We start from the raw sequence: 20,165 nt of genomic DNA, 5'->3' as shown, positions 1-20,165 counted from the left end.
ATATAGTGATATAATTGACATAGCTTCATATAAGTTGAAGCTATATAGTGGGTTGATTTGATGACCATGGCATTAGCTCACATCTCCATTGTGCCACATAATTATTTTTTTTGTGGTGAGGACATTCTCTTCAAAGTCTCTTAGCAATTTTGAAGTATATAATATTGTTATCTATAATCACAATGCTGTGCATTCGATCTTCAAAAACTTACTAATCTTCTAACTGCTGCGTGTTTGTACTCTGTGGCCAACATCTCTGCAAGTCCCTCATATTCCATCCACATCTTTATTTATTTACTTTCCCATCCACATTTTTTTTAAAAAGAGTTTTATTTATTTATTCATGAGAGACACACAGAGAGAAAGGCAGAGAGAGAGGCAGTCTCCATGCAGGGAGCCTGATGTGGGACTCGATTCTGGGACTTCAGGATCACACCCTGGGCCAAAGGCAGGCGCCAAACCGCTGAGCCACCCAGGGATCCCCGACATTTTTAAACAGAAACCCAAATAAAGTACCTCAACCTTGAAAAATTAAAAAGATAAACCTATCCAAAGGGTTAATGCCTGTGGTTCTTGTAGAGTAATTGTGAATTTTTTATTTTGTATTTCTGTATTATGCTTTACTTTTAGAAGTTAAAAAGTAAATGTTACTTTGTCTTATGAAAAAATAGAACTTGCTGGATGGCTCAGGTGATCACGTGACTCTTGATCTCGGAGTTTTGAATTCAAGCCCCATGTTGGGTATACAGGTTACTAAAAATATATTTAAGTAAATTTAAAAAAAAATAGAACTTGCCATCTTTTACAGCATCCCATTCCTTTTTGGAGGAAGTTCTGATTTGAGTTCTTTATTACTTTGGAACTGTTGATCTTTTTTATAGACAACGTAGTGTTTTCAACATTGTTTTTCTTTAAGATTTTACTGATTTATTAGAGAGAGAGAGAGAGAATGAGTGGGAGGAGAGGGAGAGGGATAAGCAGACTTCTCAGTGCACATGGAGTCCAAAGCAGGGCTCTGTCCCCCCACCCATGAGATCATGACCCAAGCTGAAACCAAGAGTCAGAGGGTTAATCAACTGAGCCACCCAGGCAGGTGCCCCAACAAGTTATATATTTATTACGGAAAGGCATTCTGGAAAATACCTTCCTGATAGAAAGATTCAGCACCATCTAAAAAACTGCATTTTCCTGAAATGATTTTAAAGTTTCTACTTGAGGGGTGCCTGGGTGGCTCATTAAGTTTAAGCATCTGCCTTCAGCTCAGGTAATGATCCCCGAGTCCCGGGATCAAGCCCCACATCTGCTTCTTCCTCTGCCCCTCACGTTGCTTGTGCTCTCCCTCTCTCTCAAATAAATAAAATCTTTTTTTAAAAAATAAAGTTTCTACTTGGGAAAGGTGTACATTATTTCCACGAAGGCTAATTTCACCAAGCCAAACATCACTGGGACAAGAAAGTATACTCCCACAACAGGGGAATGCTAGGTTTCAGAGTGGGGGGAAGAATATGGGTATCTGCTGAAAAGCATAAAGTCCACCACAGTATGAAGTCTTGGTCTTAAATATTAACTTCCTTTTTGCACATAGAAGACACACTTCCCAAAGGAAAGTTAACAGTCTCATTCAGTCATCACAGTTTCAAAGTTCAGGATCTCACGATAGTCTTTCACATCAGGTCCAAATGTGGCTTTTCATGATCTGGAGATTAATGAACTGAAAAAGACAAATTCTGTTGCTTCACACAGCCAGCATACTATAGGGGGCAAGGTTAGCAATTCCGAAATACTGCTCGGCAGATGATAGGAGGTGCCCTTTCCGAGGCAGGGGGAACACTTTTTGATTCGGTTCTTATACTGCTCACTGGAAGAAGGTGTTTTGTTTCTTTTGTTTGTTTGTTTGTTTTTTAAGATTTTATTTATTCATGAGAGACAGAGGCAGAGACACAGGCAGAGGGAGAAGGAGGCTCCCTGTGGGGAGCCCGATGTGGGTCTCAATCCGGGGTCTGCAGGATCACGCCCTGGGCTGAGGGCGGCGCTAAACCGCTGAGCCACCCAGGCTGCCCTGGAAGAGGTTCTTTTGTGTTTTTTGACTCTGCGCTTTGCTAAGTTCTCCCTTTCCATTATTGGCCTTGGCCATATCTGAAGAAGGCATTAGAGACTATGTCCTGAGCAGCTTTCTCAGCTGGGCACCCAAATATCATTTTACATCTCAGTCCGTCTTAAATTCTGGGCCTGCGGTGCTTTTGTTAGTATATATTTTAAATGTGATTGCTGGTGAGGCTCATAGTTCCTTCATTTGGTTGGTTCATCTATATCAGAGGCCAGCAAACTATGGCTTACCAGCTGGCTGTTTTTATAATTGAAGTTTTATTGGAACAAAGCTTTGCCCATAGATGTACATATTATTTATGGCTGCTTTCCATCAACACTAGCATATTTGAGTTGAACTGAGCATCAGATTATATGCACCGGCACCCTATTTTTTTTTTTTTTTTTTACAGTCACTGATTTAAACCAGATGACTTGTACAAAGTTTTCTATTAGGACTTGTCTCATTGCTTCCTAGTAGCTTATATAATTTTATATATAAAGATCTGTATTCTTTATTTTTTTTACATCTGTATTCTTTATTTTTTGAAAAGCTTATTTATTCATGAGGGACAGAGAGAGACACAGACAGAGGGAGAAGCCGGATGAGGGATTCCATTCTTGAACCCTGGGATCAAGACCCGAGCCAAAGGCAACCACTGAGCCACCTAGGCGTCTTCACACCTGTGTTCTTTAAACTAGAAGTTAGATCTGCTTTATTACATGTAAGTTCAAATATTTTTTTGTAGGTTCAAATTTTTTTATCAAGAAAATTCACAAGTTGTCTTAGGTACTTTTTACTGAATCACAACAAGAGGCCATCATGCGTGGTGAGTTTTGCCTAAGGGTCTACAGCCAATGACAGAACAGGGGACATGGAACAAGAAGGGAGTCAAAGGCCAGGTAAATAGGGACATTTAGAACCATAATACAGGGCAGCTCCGGTGGCCCAGCGGTTTAGCGCCGCCTTCCGCCCAGGGTGTGACCCCGGGGTGCCGGGATCCAGTCCCAAGTCCCAAGTCCCTGCATGGAGCCTGCTTCTCCCTCTGCCTGTGTCTCTGCCTCTCTCTCTGTCTCAAAGTAAATAAATTATTTAAAAAAAAAAAAAAAAAAGCTCTCCGGGGAAGGAACAGCTGACACAAAGTCAGCAGGGACAGGTGGGGGGCAGGTGGGGGGGGCACGGGGGCGGGGCCAGCACAGCGGAGGAGGAGCCCGCCCGGGGCCGCTCGCCCCGCCCCGTGACGTCACGGGAGGCCCGCCCCCCGCAGCCCGCCGCCTGGGGCTCCCGTTATCCCGGCGCAGAGCGAGCGCCCCGGAAGCCTCCCCAGCCTGGGGTCATGATGGGCAGCAAGATGGCGTCCGCCAGCAGGGTCGTTCAGGTAAGGAGACTGGGTCGCTTTTTCGCGCCGTGGGCGGTAGGGATGGTGGCGATTATAGCAATGGCGGAGGCGGAGGCTGCGCGGTGACCCCGGCCCCCCCCCGCGGGTTCTGTGTGGGAACTGGACCTGTGGCCGTCGGGTCGGGCAGGGAGCCGGGGCCTGGAGCTGAGGGTTCGAGCCGGGCTGCGGGAGCGCGGGGCCCGGAGCAGCCGGGGGGCCCGGACCCGTACCCGCCGGGGGGTCGGGAGCAGCCGGGGGGCCCGCAGTCTACGGGCTGGGCCACCCTGGCCGTGGTCCGGCCAATGGGCGCGTGGCGCTGCCTGGACCGCCCCCGAGCAGCCAATGGGAAGGACGCGAACCCCGGGTCTGACCCGCGTCCCTTCAAGGTCTCGGGAATGGCCGGAGCCCTGGCCTGCCCCCCGCGTCCCCCCCGGCCTCGTCCTCAGCGATCCGAGCGTCCGGCTACCGGCTGGACGGGGGGACGGGGGCGCAGAGGTGTTACTTAAGTGCAGCTGTCACGTTTTAACGATGCAGGTGTTGGTTTCCCAAGCTTGCTTGCTTTCCCCGCTGAGTTTACATCGGTACCTAGAGGAGCCCTTTAATCCCCACGCCGCTCGCGGCCGCTCACGGCCGCTCACGGACTCCCGACCGCTTTCGTATTCGCTTCTGTAGCCGCGATTGGGCTTCAGGGGGCGAAGCGGGCGAGTAAAGGGACCCCACGTCCACATTCGCGGTAGTTTCGCACAATCTGCTTTCAGCTCTGAAAGCGTATTCTTGTATGGTTTTTGACTTTGATGTGAGACGTGCATTTCCCTTTTGCACAAGCACATCTCTTAGGACTTGTTCTCAAAGCCGTTTGAGTCTGGAAGATAATCCCAGATCTCAGCCTTCAGTCCCTCTGCAAGGAATGATCCTCACTCATTCCAGTTGGCAGATATTGTGCCTTGACTGATTAAAGGTTCTGCGAGGACAGGGAAGACCTCTTACAAAGGGCTGGTATCCATTATGTATAACCGTACCTATCTGTAATATATAGCTCAACTTAAAAACGGGTTAAAGAGTTGAAATTGCACAACACAAGATAGACAAACGAGCGATAAGCCTGTGAAAAGACTTTCTACTTCATTACTTAAAATACAAATTAAAATCAGGAAGTACTACTGCATCTATCAAAGTTAAGCAAATTTTAAAAACTGCCCATACTAGGAGAGGACAGTGTGAAGAACCTAAAACTCTCATACATTGCTGGTAGGAGTATAATTATCCTCTAGCCACTTTGGAAATCTGTTTTGTGAGTCTCTAGTAGTTAAACATATCTACCTTATGACCTAGGAGTTTTACTCACAGGTTTATTACCCAAGAGAAATAAATGCATATATCTACAAAAAGACTTCTATAAAAATGCCCAAATGCCAAGCATATATATTTGTTATGTTTGGGTTGATCATAATCAGAAAGATGATTTATCATTTACAAAATCATTTTGACTGCATGAGATATGGGAAGAAGATGGGTAGTTGGATTCATTCAGGATTTGAGATTTACAGGTAAGGTGAAGATAATCCTCCAGCAAGGAGGTTGAGAGTGCTGGTAAGAGGACATTGGGTTCAAAGCTAGGTAAGAAAGGGGGTAAAGTCAGGGTGGAACCAATTGACTGGAATAAGGAACAATCAAGGAACTGAAGGGTTTGGTGAAGCTTACAATGGGAAGTAACAGAAAAGAGTTACACAGAGTTACAAGTTAAAAGGTTGTAGTTGAGGTTAGATTTTAGGTTAAGATTTTAGGAACAATGCAGCTCCGAACTTAGTGAAGAACTAAAAGAGCTCTTAAAAAGTAAATACTGAAGTACAAGGAATGAAGAGGTAAATAGGCAACTCAAGTTTTGCTAAAGGAAATAGTGCATGAAAAGAGGAAAATGAAAAAAAATCACAGAACAATGAAGTAAAAGATTAAAAGGGTTCAGAGAAAGTCATAGAGGTAGAGAAAAACAGGAAGATGCAACTTTTGTATACTAAGTAGTCTCTGAAAAAGCAAATAGAACAAGTCTCAAAACCTAACCTAACCTAAAAGTTAATAAAACTTTCCTGTTGTAAAAAAAAGACTTAAACCTTTACCTTAAGCTTGAGAGAATTAACCAAGTGTGGTTGACCAATGGGTGTATTCTAGTAGATTCTTTAGATTTCTTTTTTTAAATTTACTTATTTATTTTAAAGATTTTATTTATTCATGAGAGACACAAAGAGAGAGCGAGAGAGGCAGAGACACAGGCAGAGGGAGAAGCAGGCTCCCTGTGGGCAGCCCAATGTGGAACTTGATCCCAGGACTCCAGGATCACGCCCTGAGTCAAAGGCTGTCGGTCAACTGCTGAGCCACCCAGACGTCCCTTACTTATTTATTTTAGAGAGAGAGAGAGAGAACACAAGTGCATGGGGGTAGCAGGGCAGAAAGAGAGGGAGCCTGTCCCATGCAGGACTTGATCCCAGGGCCCTGAGGTCATGAGCTGACACCAAGAGTTAGTCGCCCAACTGACTTAGCCACCCAACAGTCCCTAGAATCTTTAGATTTTAAAGGAGAAAAATAAAAAAAAAATTCTTGGGTGATCCAGGCAACAAGATCAAGCACTTAGAACAAAAGTTATCAGTTTTCAACAATAACAGCTCATAAAAGAGGACACGTGGATAACATATTTAAGGTAGTTAAGGAAAGAAAAGGTGAGGAGGGCACTTGTGTGGCTCAGTCAGTTAAGCATCTGTCTTTGGCTTGGGTCATGATCCTGGGGTCCTGAGATTGGCCTGAATTGGGCTCCCTACTCAGGAGGGAGTCTGCTTCTCCCTCTGCCCCTCCCCTCAGTCATGCTTCCACACTCATTCACGCTCTCTCTCTCTCTGTAATAAATAAGTAAAATTTAGAAGAAGAGATAAACCACAGATACATCCAGCTACACTGACCTTCAAGTTGTAAAGGCCACAAATCCTTCTACACCTTTAATAACTCAGGGAATATTGTTCCCTGGTGCCCTTCCTACTAGATCTCCCAGAGAATGAGAGACAGCTGAGGAATACTTAGTTATACCTGGAGTTGTTTCAGTATAGGAAATGGATATGAACATTGAAAGTATGTGACTGCAACAACTAATATTATATAATGGAGATACAGGTGAAAGACTTGTTGGTAATATTATTCTGACTGTTTGGCTCTAATACCACTTTTAAAATGGAGGAATAAGGGGAAGAGTATACAAAAGGTAGAATATGGGACACTTGGGTAGTTCAGTGGTTGAGCATCCATCTTCGGCGTGATCCTGGATCCCGGGATCCCGAGCCTGCTTCTCCCCTCCCTCTGCCTGTGTCCTGCAGTACCTGGTTTCCAAATTGCTACATTTATGCAGTTACCCATACTAACCTACTCGGTTAAGAAGTTAAAGATTTCTTAGTATTAGTATTATTATCATTGCTTTTAGACTGAAGTATAGAGTCTAAGCACTATGAAAGTTACTTGGATTCGCCTTTTTATTCCCTTAGTTATGTTACCAACTCATATACAGTTATAGTTGCTTCTATGTGTTTATATTTAGAGTTTATTTTTTAAAAGATATTTTGTTTATTTATTCATGAGAGACATAGGCAGAGACACAGGTAGAGAGAGAAGCAGGCTGCATGCAGGGGGCCGGATGTGGGACTCCATCCCCAGGCCCGGAGTCATGACCTGAGTCGAAGGCAGACACCCATGCCACTGAGCCACCCAGGCGTCCCTAGAGTTTTGTTTTTTAACATGAAAGACTTGAGTGTGCTCCTTTGCTGTGGGAGACAACTCTATTCCAGCATTTTCTCACAGCAGCACAATTATGGTGGTACTTTCAGGCCAATCCCAACAAGCCTATTTACTTCTGTACTCATATAAAATATATGTACTACGTATATCTAAATATTTTGCAGATAAACACACACTTCAATATACTAGTTACAGAGCAACTTAGAGATTACCTTAGGTGCAAATAGTACTGTTTTTGAATCTTAGCATTGTCTCAGAAAATTTCCTATTTAAAGGTCCCTGTAAGTTCCTCCCTATAGTTCCTCTGGAATTTTAGGGATAAAACATTAATAGTCTGCAAATATCTGTTATAAATAGTATTCTAAAAATACATATTTCTGTGGGAATAGCCTCAGACCAAAAGTGTTAACAAATGTTTAAATCTGTTTTACGTGGGTTTGGAGATTATAGTGTTTTCTTATTTGTGCTTTTTTCCGTTTCTTCCAAATATCTGCTAGTTATTGACATAATAGGAAAACAACGCTCAATACAAGTCAGGATGGGGCACCTGGGTGGCTCAGTGGTTGGGCGTCTGCTTTGGTTCAGGATATGACCCTGGGGTCATGGGATCAAGTCCCCTCGGGGAGTCTGCTTCTTCTCCCTTTGCCTGTGTCTCTGCCTAATAAAATCTTTTTTAAAAAATACAAGTCAGGAAACTTCCAATTCTTACCAAGCAGCTCAGCAATATATGTTATATAACATAAAATGTATATCATCTTTTTAATAGGGCTGTTTTGAGGTCTGTTGGTAGTATAGTAAAATGTCTTATAATGTGTAAAGTCCAAAGTTATTATGAAGAGCAGATAAGATAAACGAATTAATAGTTCATAGACCAGTTTTCCTGGTTGGAGAAGAGTAAAATAGTAAGATTTAAAGTTGCTGTTAATGGGGCGCCTGAGTGATGGGCAGTTGAGAATCTGCCTTTGGCTCAGGGCATGATCCCAGGGTCCTGGGAACGCGGGGAGTCTGATTCTCCCTCTTTCTCTGCCCTCAACTCCCAAGCTTGTGCTCACTCTCTTGCTCTATCTCAAATAAATAAATAAAATCTTTTAAAAACTAAGGTCGCTGTCAAATACTAAGTTTATTTTAACAAAGGTATCTATGAAGTTCAGTAGGTTGTTTCTTTTATAGTAAATGAGTCTATTTTAGTGCATCTTTTTTTTCCATGTATTTTATTTTCCCTTTAGGTAGTCAAGCCACATACACCATTAATAAGGTTCCCTGACAGAAGAGACAATCCTAAACCTAATGGTAAGTTGTACTTCAGATTTAAAAATAAATAAATAAATATGTACAGGCATATTTATATATGAATATTCTATTACAGGCATTATTTCCCATTTTAAAATCAGGGAGAGACCATTGTAGCTTAGATCACAATAGTATGCTAGGTGGCATGCAAGTAGAAATTAACTTGCTTCCTCCATTTAAAAAGGTGGTGACTCAACAGAACATGTCTCTGAATTTTTCTTTTTTCTTTTTTTAAGGTTTTATTTATTTATTTATGAGAGACATGGAGAGAGAGAGAGATTGAGGCAGGCAGAGAGAGAAGCAGGCTCCATGCAGGGAGCCCAGTGCGGTACTCGATCCCAGGACTCCAGGATCATGCCCTGGGCGGAAGGCAGATGCTAAACCTCTGAGCCACCCAGGGATTCCCTTTTCTTCTGTCTTTTTTTCTTCTTCTTCTTCTTTTTTTTTTTTTAAGATTTTATTTATTTATGAGAGACAGAGAGAGAGTAAGGCAGAGGGAGAAGCAGGCTCTATGCAGGGAGCTGGATGCGGGACTTGATCCCAGGACTCCAGGATCACGCCCTGGGCGGAAGGCAGACGCTAAACCTCTGAGCCACCCAGGGATCCCCTTTTATTCTCTCTTTTCTTTTTTTAAAAAGATTTTATTTATGAGAGACACAGAGAGAGAGACAGAGACACAGGCAGAGGGAGAAGCAGGCTCCATTCAGGGAGCCCGACGCGGACTCGATCCTGGGTCTCCAGGATCATGCCCTGGGCCGAAGGCGGCGCTAAACTGCTGAGCCACCCAGGCTGCCCTCTTCTGTCTTTTAAAAGACTCTCCCGCTTTTAGATTGGGAGAGAGATTGTGAGGAACAGTAGCCATTCCTGTATTTTTCTGCCAGCCGAACTTTTCTTTCATTCACTTATTTATTCATTCATTCAGTAGGTAAAGACTGCCTTAAACCTGAGCAATCCTTGCCTATAAAGTAATTGAAAATCTAAACCAGTCCTATTTTCCTCTTACCCCTCCCTTTTATCTGATCTTTTATTTTATCTCTGTGTTTTTTTTAATTCCAGTATAGTTAACTTAGAGTGTCCAGTATAGTGATTTAACAATTCTATACATTACTCAGTGATCATTATGATTGTCCCTGTCTTTATTACAAGATATTTAATCATTAATTCAGGGAGGAGTTTAACATTTTTTATTTGATTTTAATAATTTTTAACTGGAAATGCCACCATATGACAAAAGTTAAGTAATGTAGATGACCCATATGGGTTAAACTCCATTATCTAGAAATTTTATTATTTTACAGACTTTTTTGATTTAGTAATTCATTCACTTAAAGCTACTTCGTTTTATGAAATTAAATATAGCTACCCAACTGTTACTCAGTAACACCTCTTAGAACTACACTTAGCATTTGAAGAATGACTTGCTTGTTCAATAATAGATACTCAAAGTAGTATTTTAAGACACCTGAACAATTTATTTCTCTACTTTTTTTTTCAGTATCAGAAGTTTTGAGATCAGCAGGACTACCATCTCATTCTTCTTCAATTTCACAGCATTCTAAGGGAAATAAATCACCCGATTTGCTGATGCATCATGGTCCACCAGACACTGCAGAAATCATAAAAACATTACCTCAGAAATACAGAAGGAAACTTGTGTCTCAAGAAGAAATTGAATTTATCCAAGTACGTCATTGCTCTTTATCTTAGTACCTTGCAAAACATGTGAACATTTTTTTAAATTATTTTATTTTATTTTTAATTTTTATTTATTTATGATAGTCACAGAGAGAGAGAGAGAGAGAGACAGAGACATAGGCAGAGGGAGAAGCAGGCTCCATGCACCAGGAGCCTGACGTGGGACTCGATCCCGGGTCTCCAGGATCGTGCCCTGGGCCAAAGGCAGGCGCCAAACCGCTGCGCCACCCAGGGATCCCACGTGAACATTTTTGGCTTTTGGAATTTCATAGGCTGATTTACTTGCTCTTTCCATCACCTTGTCATGGCGGGTCCATAGTTAAAACTAAGATAGTCAGGTTGGCCAAGACTATGAGAAATACACCATGTAACAAGCCCTCGGTAAAAGTACATGAAGGAATATATGTGTGGAAGTATAATACGGGAAGTAGCAATAGCTATAGCCACATGAAAAAAGCTTGGTAAAAAAAAAAAAAAAAGCAAGAAAAAAGCTCGGTAGACCTTGGTAGTTTTCCAAGGCAAGGTGTGAAGGGCTGCTGAGACCAAGAAATTTGAGGACCATCAATCAGGGTCAACTTTTGAGTCCCTTCCGGATCAGAAATTGTTTTCCTTTTTTTTTTTTTTTTAATTTTATTTATTTATTCATGAGAGACAGAGGCAGAGACACAGGCAGAGGGAGAAGCAGGCTCCATGCAGAGCCCGATGTGGGACTCGATCCTGGGACTCCAGGATCGCGCCCTGGGTGGAAGGGGGGCGCTGAACCACTGAGCCACCCAGGGATCCCAGAAATTGTTTATAATATTGATAGGAGTGCTTAAGAGGAATGAAAAACTGAAATCGTTTTTAAATACCTAAAGATCATTTGCTTAAAATGGTGTAAACTTGTATAGTGACTGTGAAAGCATTTCTTCTGTAAAGTTAATACCTAATCTTTTTGCTTTGTTTTTTTCATTTTCAGCGTGGAGGTCCGGAATAATCACTGACAGTGTGGCTGCTGTTTGTCATCAGACAAAAGAATAGTCTTTACAGTAAAGAACTTCCAAAATGGCACATGAGAAATTATACAGTAAACAACTTGAATAAATACTCTGTTAAAAAAAAAAGAAAAAAAATATAGAAAATTTAGATGGACACTTGTATCTCCTAATATATGTTATCTTGGTCAGTTTCTTCACAAGCTTACCTAATTGCTTATATACTTATTAAAGTATACATTTTTAAATGTTAGCCTATTAATTTACTCTTGATTATCAAGTATTACCAGTGTTGAGCTATTAAAAGCATACAATATGTAGTAAACTATCATAGGTTTCCCATAATTTCACTTTTGTTTCGGACATGGAAAGATTTACCATACAGATTGCTGCTTTGGGGGAATGATTTTTCCTGAAACTGGATAAGGATTAGTGAAAGAATGACTCCATTATTTGTTCTTTATTTTCTTTTTTTTTTTTTTTAATTTCTTTTTTTTCTTTGTTCTTTATTTTCTTAACATTTTTTCATTCACAAAGTTACTAGAGTATAACTAGTTTAAAAAGCATATCCTACACTAGATGATAAAAATACAGTTAAGGTAAAACAGGGAACTTTGTGGTATTAAAACTGGGAGTTAACACAAAAGATTATTTGTAACCTATATTCAGAAGAAAATACCAGAGTTTAAAATGGAAAATAAGAGATCAAAATGAATATAATCTAGGAAGAGATGTTTGATTAGAAATTGCAGCTTACTATGTTATTAAGGGTGTTAAGTCTTTAAAAACGGGGGGAAGGGGGGGTGTTAAGTCTTACTATTTGATTTATTTTACTGTTTTGTCATATATGCAAATTCTGAAAGCCACTAACTTTCTCAAACTTAATGTCTGAAAGCCTCTTAAAATCAACCTAAATATTTACCTTATTAAAGCTATTTATGGAACTTTAGGGGCTTACAGTGCCAAGGGTATGCATTATTGTGAAACTAAAGCATCACAAAGCTAAATAAATTTTCTTCCATACGTTGAATGATATCTATAATATGCTTTAAAGAAGTCATCCCAAATAAATAAATAAATAAATAAATAAATAAATAAATAAATAAATAAGTCATCCCTGATAGTAAGGGTAGCTTGTGGGCATTAGAGTCAAATTGTTATTGAATTATTACTCAGTTGCCTGTGGATTAAACTTTACTTTTTTTGTTATTTCATAGTTGATCTGCTTCTCTTATAAATTCTCTTGTGACCTAGTGTAAATGTTGCCCAAGTCGAATACGAAATAGGTGTTTGGTCACTCAACAAAACAATGTGACTCATTATTTTTCTGTTATTATTTTAAAAACTTATTTGGAAAATATTCTAAAAGATTAGCACTATTCTCTTCTTTCTCCTTTTTTTCACTTCACTAAAAGGAAGTCAAGGTTGATTTTTTTGCTTTCCCATACAGAGTGGGTTCAAGTAATGAAGAATGATTTGTGTGATACTATGGGCCAGCAGTCAGAAACCCCATACTAGAACTGTCTGAAGGTCATCTTCATTACAGCTCCTACCATGAATGGTGCAATGAAAAACTATCACATTTACAGAATTTGTCAGCTTAAGTATGGCAAAAAGGCATCTTCAGTAGGAAATGGTGTCATAGGATGAGCTCCCAAAAAGGATAGATCAATAGCCAGTATTTTCTTTTCTTTTTTTTTTTTTTAAAGATTTTTATTTATTTATTCATGATAGTTACACAGAGAGAGAGAGAGAGGCAGAGACATAGGCAGAGGGAGAAGCAGGCTCCATGCACTGGGAGCCCGACGTGGGATTCGATCCTGGGTCTCCAGGATCGCGCCCTGGGCCAAAGGCACGCGCCAAACCGCTGCGCCACCCAGGAATCCCAATAGCCACATTTTCACTTAGGAATTAAGCACTTAAATGTACATAACCATGAGCAAATTGCTGAATTTGTTCAAGTTTCTGTTTTGCTCCCTAACAGTATATAATATAGGCAGGATCAATTGTGTATTATTCTGTAGCAAATCAAAACTTAATGACTGAAAACCCAAAATGTGGCTAAAACAATAATCACTTATTAGCTCATGATATCTCTGGGTCTGGAATTCTGGAGTAATTTGGCTGGACAGTTATGCTCAGTGTCTTTCAGAAGGTGCAATCAGACTCCAGCCAGGGCTGCAGTTACCGAGGGCCTTGGAGCTAGATGCTCTACCTCCAGGGTGGCTCACTCACTAGACTGGCAAGTTGATATTGGCTGTTGGCAGGAGGCCCCAGTTCCTCCCCACATAGTCCTCCTCACGGGGCGGCCTGATTGAATTCATGGCTTGATGGCTGATTTCCCCCAGAGTGAGTCATCTAAGCATGCAAGGCTGAAAGAGCAGTGCCTTTTATGATCTACTTAAGAGACGCACTGGTGCAGCCTGGGTGGCTCATTGGTTTAGAGCCGCCTTCAGTTCAGGGCATGATCCTGGGGTCCCGGCATCTAGTCCCACGTCGAGCTCCCTGCGTGGAGCCTGCTTCTCCCTCTGCCTGGGTCTCTGCCTCTCAATCTCTCTCTCATAAATAAATACAATCTTAAAAAAGAAAAGTTACATGCACTCAATTCTGACATATTCCACAAGTCACACAGAACAGTCTGTTTCACTGTGGGAATAGACTACACAAGTGCCCTGACAGCAGAAGGGAAGACGCATTGGGCGATCTTGGAGGCTGGCTAGTGCTCATATGTGCAAGTGCTTTGTAAACTGGACAATGCTATACAGATGCTGAATGGCATTTTATACATACGGTGACCTAATGAACCCAGAATAACACCTAAATAACTATATTTGTTACCATACTTAAAATGTTCCCAAATAGGAACTTATTTAACATAGTGTAATGCAATGATTATGAATGAGTTCATTTGCCATAATACAGTTTGGAACCTCTAGCCATCACATTTATTTATTTAAAAAATTTTTAATTTTTATTTTTTTTAAGATTTTTATTTATTCATAGAGATGCAGAGAGAGAGGCAGAGACACAGGCAGAGGGAGAAGCAGGCTCCATGCCGAGAGCCTGATGTGGGACTCCATCCCGGGTCTCCAGGATCACGCCCTGGGCTGCAGGCGGCGCTAAACCGCTGCGCCACCGGGGCTGCCCAAAATTTTTAATTTTAAAATAAATTTCTGTGGTTTTGTTTCGTTTAGTCTTGAGAGTCACAGAGAGAGGCAGAGACATAGGCAGAGGGGGAAGCAGGCTCCCTGTGAGGAGCTGGATGCAGGACTCGATCCCAGGACCCCAGGATCAGGCCCTGAGCCAGATTCTCAAGCACTGAGCCCCCCAGGTTCCCCTAGGCATCACATTTAGCTCACTATTTAGCTTAGTAGAAATCATTTGGTAGAAATAATTTCTACTACAAGTGAGGTTAGATTACCGTTTATAAAGTGATGCCTTTTCAGAAGGACCTTTGACCTAAGTTCTATGATAACGTGTATCATTAGGTACATCTAGGTACAGTTAAGAGAAATGATAAAGATGGTATGCTTTGTGTCATGTATGAGAATTTTGCCTATGAAAACGTCAACTCAATAAAGACCCAAGTGGCGGGCAGCCCTGGTGGCACAGCGGTTTGGCGCTGCCTGCAGCCCGGGGCGTGATCCTGGAGACCCTGGATCAAGTCCTGCGTCAGGCTCTCTGCATGGAGCCTGCTTCGTCTCTGCCTCTCATTCTCTCTCTGTGTCTCCATAAATAAATAAATAAAATCTTAAAAAAAAGAAAAAAAGACCCAAGTGGCAAAGAGTTGGAAGGTGACTAGTAATAGTTATGTGATAACAAACTTAGCACTGTAAACATTATTCTGGGGGGTTTGGAATTGTAAAGCACTTAAAGCCTTGTGGCAACCCAATCAGTAGTCCTATTACAAATGAGGAAACTAAGAATAAAGTCAAAGATTTTGCTCAAGTAGTAAGTCCGGTGACTGAATGCTCCTGAGGCCAGTATGCAAATACAAGTAGTCTAGATACAGAGCAAGAACTTACTCTGTATTACCTTGACTAAATCATGAACCTTAATATTCTCCCTTCAACACCTCTAACAAAGAATATTCTCAACTCTTAGAAACATCAGATGCCTCAGCTCAAAACCTTGCAATTATCATTTTTTCCTCCACAACCCATATCCAGTTTATCAGCAAATCTTTTTTTTAAATGCCTTGCTTTGTTTTTTTTTTTTATTTTTTATTTATTTATGATAGAGAGAGAGGCAGAAACATAGGCAGAGGGAGAAGCAGGCTCCATGCACCGGGAGCCCGACGTGGGCTTCGATCCTGGGTCTCCAGGATCGCGGCCTGGGCCAAAGGCAGGCGCTAAACCGCTGCATCACCCAGGGATCCCTTATCAGCAAATCTTATTGGCTAGAAGCCAAATTGATAAGACATATAGCCATCTGGATAACTGCAATAATTCTTTCGCTGGCCTTGCTTTTTCTTGCCTAAGTCTATATTGTGGTCTTACAAAACAGCCATAGTGAATTTTCTAAAACATTAAGTCAGATCATATCACTTTGCTAAAAAGTCTCTGCAGTGGCTTTTTCTTTTCTCTTTTCTCTCTCTCTCTTTTGCAGTGTCTTTTTTAGTGATGTCTTTTAACACTCAATTTTTTAAATTTAAATTTAATTAACATTTAATGTATTATTAGTTCCTGAGGTATAGGTTAGTGATTCATCAGTCTTATATATATCCAGTGCTCATTATATCATGTGCCCTCTTTAAGGTCCATCATCAGATACCCCATCTCCCCACCTCCCACCCCCTTCAGTGACCCTCAGTTTGTGTCCTATGATTAAGAGTCTCTTATCGTTTGTCTCCCTCTCTGATTTCATCTTGTTTTATTTTTCCCTCCCTTCCCCTGTGATCATTATGTTTCTTAAATCCCACAAAAGTGAGATGATTATCTTTCTCTAATGGATTTATTTCACTTAACATAGTACCGTCTAGTTCTATCCATGTCACTGCGAATGGCAAGATTTTTTTGATGGCTGAGTAGTATTCCATTGCATATATACACCACATCTTTATCCATTCATCTGTCGATGGACAGCTGGGCTCTTTCCATAGTTCAGTTATTGTGGACATTGCTGCTATAAACACTGGGGTGCAGGTGCTCCTTTGGATCCCTACATTTGTATCTCTGGGGTAAATACCTACTAGTGCAATGATGAGTCATAAGGTAGCTCTATTTTCAAGCTTTTGAGGACCCTCCATACTGTTTTCCAGAGTGGCTGTACCCAGTTTGCGTTCCCACCAGCAGTGTAAGAGAGTTCCCCTTTCTCTGCATCCTCACCAACATCTGTCGCTTCCTGACTTGTTCATTTTAGTCATTCTGACTGGTGTGAGGTGGTATCTCATCGGGATTTTTATAGTTCCCTAATGCTGAGCGACATGGGGTATTTTTTCATGTGTTTGTTGGCCATCCATATGTCTTCTTTGGAGAAATGTCTGTTCGTGTCTTCTGCTCTTTTTTTTTTTAAAGATTTTATTTATTCATGAGAGACAGAGAGAGAGAGAGGCAGACACACAGGCAGAGGGAGAAGCAGACTCCATGCAGGGAGCTTGATGTGGGACTTGATCCTGGGACCCCAGGATCATGCTCTGGGCCAAAGGCAAGCACCAAGCCGCTGAGCCACCCAGGCGCCCCTTCTGCTCATTTCTTGATTGGATTATTTGTTCTTTGGGTATTGGGTTTGATAAATTCTTTACAGATTTTGGATACTAGTCGTTTATCTGATAAGACATTTGCCAATATCTTCTTCCATTCTGTGAGTTGTCTTTTGGTTTTCTCAACTGTTTTCCTTTGCTGTACAAAAGTTTTTCATCTTGACGAATTCCCAATAGTTCATTTTTGCCTGTTTCTCTTGCCTTTGGACACGTGTCTAGCAAGAAGTTGCTACTACCCAGGTCAAACACCCTATTTAAACTGCAAGCCCTTCCCAATCCCCTTTCCCTGCTTTATCTCTGTAGCACTTCACTGTATCCATCATAACACATTTTATCTCCTTCCATTGGAAAGCATGTATCTTTGTCTTTTTCCCTGCTGATCTGTCAGTCTACAACAGAGCCTGGCACCTAGTAAGCACTCAATACACATTCCATGAGTAAGTGCGTTAATGTGTTTAATGTGTTGATTTGCATGAAAACAAGAGAATCAAGTTTGAGTACTGCTCATAGTTCGCACTGAATTGAGCACTTGGTATGTCCAAAGTTTCTGCGTGTCTCAAAACCAGTTATGTTCACAACCAGTTACGATGTGGCCTATTATTTCCATTTTACAGAGTGGAAAACGGATGGCCAGCAGTCTGTTCCACAGCACGAACTGCTTCGGTTGACCTGGATTTTGCTTCCTCGGGCCTGAACTGAGGTCTCCGGCCCAGCCCCTAACCACTGGGCTCTCTGTCTTCTAAGTAACCGGAGATTGTTGCAGCTCTAAGCGTCCATAGCAACCGCGGCGACGGAGGCCCCGGAGCAGGCTCCAGGAAGCCAGAGCGGGGATAGGTCAGGACTTCCGGTCTCGCACGCCTACTAAGCCCCGAGCCCAGAGCACCGTCTCACCACGCTGACCTGCCCGAGGCAGGGGAGGAATCACCTGCGCTGAGAAGGTCTCAAGGAGACACAGCCACCTGCGCCAACGCTCCGCTCCCGGCACCAACCGGCTGCGACGGGATAGTGCGGCGACGGCCCCGAAAAGCCAACGGACCCTACGTCGCGCAGCTTCCGCCAGAACGCGCGGCGCGCCAGCCCAGACCGGAAGTGGGGGCGGAGCTACTAAAGCGCCGGCTCGCGCTCAGCGGAAGTGGCTGTTGGGGGCTTTAAGGTGGCTTTAAATTCCCGCCGTCTGGAAGGCTCTGCCGGGTCGGTTGGGGTTGGCTTCGCGCGCCGGATGGCGGTGGACGTGAAGTCGCGAGCGAAGCGTTATGAGAAGCTGGACTTCCTCGGGGAGGGACAGGTGAGGCTCTCGGGCGGGGCTCGGGGGGGCCCTGGACCGACAGGACGCTGCGCGGCTTTTCGGGCGGGGGCGGGGGCGGGAGGCCTGGCCTGGCAGCCCCTTCGTGCGCGAGGCCGCCCCTCGGGCCCTGGAGCGGGGGCGGGGGGGGGGCGAGGGTCGGCCTCGCCCCTGCCCGCCGCCGCCGGGCCGCCCCTAGAGCCCTGCGGGGGCCGGTCCGAGCCTCCCGGTAGCTCGAAAGGCAAAAACACAGACCCCCCCCCCAAAAAAAAAGCCCCCAGGCACTTAGAGGAGTTCTGTTTTTCTCTCTAGTTTGCCACGGTTTACAAGGCCCGAGACAAGAACACCAACCAAATTGTCGCCATTAAGAAGGTGAGTGACCGTCTGTTGGTTGGCCCTCGGGTCTCGGAAGGTCGCACGCGCCGTTGTGTGGGGCCCCGACCTCCCCAGGCGCCTGTGTGGGCCACGCCTGCGCCCTCTGCGCGCGTCGGGGTTTCCTTGGAAGGCCTGCGTGAGCGTTGACGTTGATGTGTGTTGTTTAAGAATGATTTCGTTTTATTTTTGAGATGTTATTTACTTATTCATGAGAGACACAGAGAGAGAGAGAGAGGCAGAGACCCAGGCAGAGGGAGAAGCAGGCCCCATGCGGGGAGCCCGACGTAGGACTCCATCGGTGACCCCGGGGTCACGCCCTGGCCGAATGCAGATGCTCAATCACTGAGCCACGGGGCGTCCCTAAAAATATTAATTAAGTAGCTTTTTTTTTTTTTTTTACTTGCATTCATTCAAGAAACTTGGGTCATATGTCGCTAATGTGCCTACCTGTCAGATGCTTTCCCTTACCCTGTTTTATGGTTTTTTGTGTGTGTGTGTGTGTGTGTGTGTGTGTTTTCATTTAGCCCTCCACCTGGCCATGTGACGTAGGTAAAGGGTGTTTATTTTGCACCGGAGGTAGCTGAGACTAAGATAGAGCGAGTAACGTGTCAGAATGACGCACATGCTAATTGCTCAAACTACAATTTAAGTCCAGGCGTTCTGCTGCCAGGTTCTGGTTCTTTCCTGTGCTCCTGAAATCAGTGATCCTCTCGGAGAGAGACGGTTTTTGTCACATCTCCAGGCCTGTTTGGTGGGTGGGGTAGGTGACTTCCGCCTCCTTATTTTTATTATTATGTTTATTATTCCGCCTCTTGCTGTTTGAACCTGTTTCCCCTTCAAAATTCCTGACCCCTTTGAAGCCTATCCCCCTGATTCACCTGCACCTGACTCCTTGTTGTCCTCTCCATAATTACTCCTGCTATTAATATCTTTTTACTTTTTTTTTTTAAGATTTTATTTATTTATTCATGAGACAGAGGCAGAGACACAGGCAGAGGGAGAGGCAGGCTCCCTGTAGGGCCCTGATGGGGACTCGCAGAACTTCAGGATCACGTCCTGAGCTGAAGGCAGTCGCTGAACCGCTGAGGCACCCGGGCTGCCCTCTTTTTACGTTTTCTGATGTCCCTCCTCTCATTTCCAACTTGAATTGTGTCGTCCAGCATTGTAGCTACTCCTGTGTAAAAGCCTTGTCTATTCTGACCCTTTCTGAAGTTAACTTTTCGATTCTAACTATGGTTCACTATATTAGCCACACTGACCTTTTTGTCCCCGGACAAATTAAATTCAGTTCATTCCTGGGATCATTGGATTTGCTTGCCTTCTGGTGAGTATATATTTCTCTAAAATTTGGCAAGTTTTAGATCTCATTCGACCATCTCTCTCACATAGAGGCCTCCACTAGTTCCTATAGCTGTGCCTCCCTACTTTCAGAGTTCCTTGTTGTAGGTCTCCATTATCTTCATGACGTTTATCAAAATTTGAAATCCTCTTACCTGTAAGCTTATTGTCTGTTTACTTCCACTCAAATTATACTTAGAATCATGTCCAGTACATTTGTAGATATATGTTAAAAATGTACTAACCTTGGGACGCCTGGTGGCTCAGTGGTTGAG

General features: G+C 43.0%; 2 protein-coding genes across 10 annotated transcripts in view; both read left to right on the top strand.

Moving 5' to 3' along the window:
- The first annotated feature begins 3,339 nt into the window (after positions 1-3,339).
- Positions 3,340-12,224, top strand: MRPS36 (mitochondrial ribosomal protein S36). Its single transcript, XM_055332062.1, has 4 exons — positions 3,340-3,464; positions 8,462-8,525; positions 10,021-10,208; positions 11,179-12,224. The coding sequence occupies exons 1-4, from the start codon at positions 3,423-3,425 to the stop codon at positions 11,194-11,196; spliced, it is 312 nt and encodes a 103-aa protein (XP_055188037.1). The 5' UTR covers positions 3,340-3,422; the 3' UTR covers positions 11,197-12,224.
- A 5,758-nt stretch (positions 12,225-17,982) lies between these two features.
- Positions 17,983-20,165, top strand: part of CDK7 (cyclin dependent kinase 7) — a 72,385-nt gene continuing 70,202 nt past the window's right edge. For 2 of the 9 annotated variants that reach the window (XM_055331073.1, XM_055331071.1), the window contains exons 1-2: positions 17,986-18,180; positions 18,490-18,549. In XM_055331073.1, the coding sequence (XP_055187048.1) occupies positions 18,115-18,180; positions 18,490-18,549 (126 nt within the window). In that variant the 5' untranslated portion in view covers positions 17,986-18,114. Of the gene's footprint in view, positions 18,181-18,489; positions 18,550-19,056; positions 19,313-20,165 lie in introns of those variants that run through there. The other 7 variants (XM_055331076.1, XM_055331072.1, XM_055331068.1 and 4 more) reach the window with 6 other exon arrangements.

This window comes from Nyctereutes procyonoides, unplaced genomic scaffold (genome assembly GCF_905146905.1).
Source record: "Nyctereutes procyonoides isolate TBG_1078 unplaced genomic scaffold, NYPRO_anot_genome, whole genome shotgun sequence".
Classification (NCBI taxonomy): Eukaryota; Metazoa; Chordata; class Mammalia; order Carnivora; family Canidae; genus Nyctereutes; species Nyctereutes procyonoides.
This window is presented reverse-complemented; position numbering and strand designations above follow the sequence as displayed.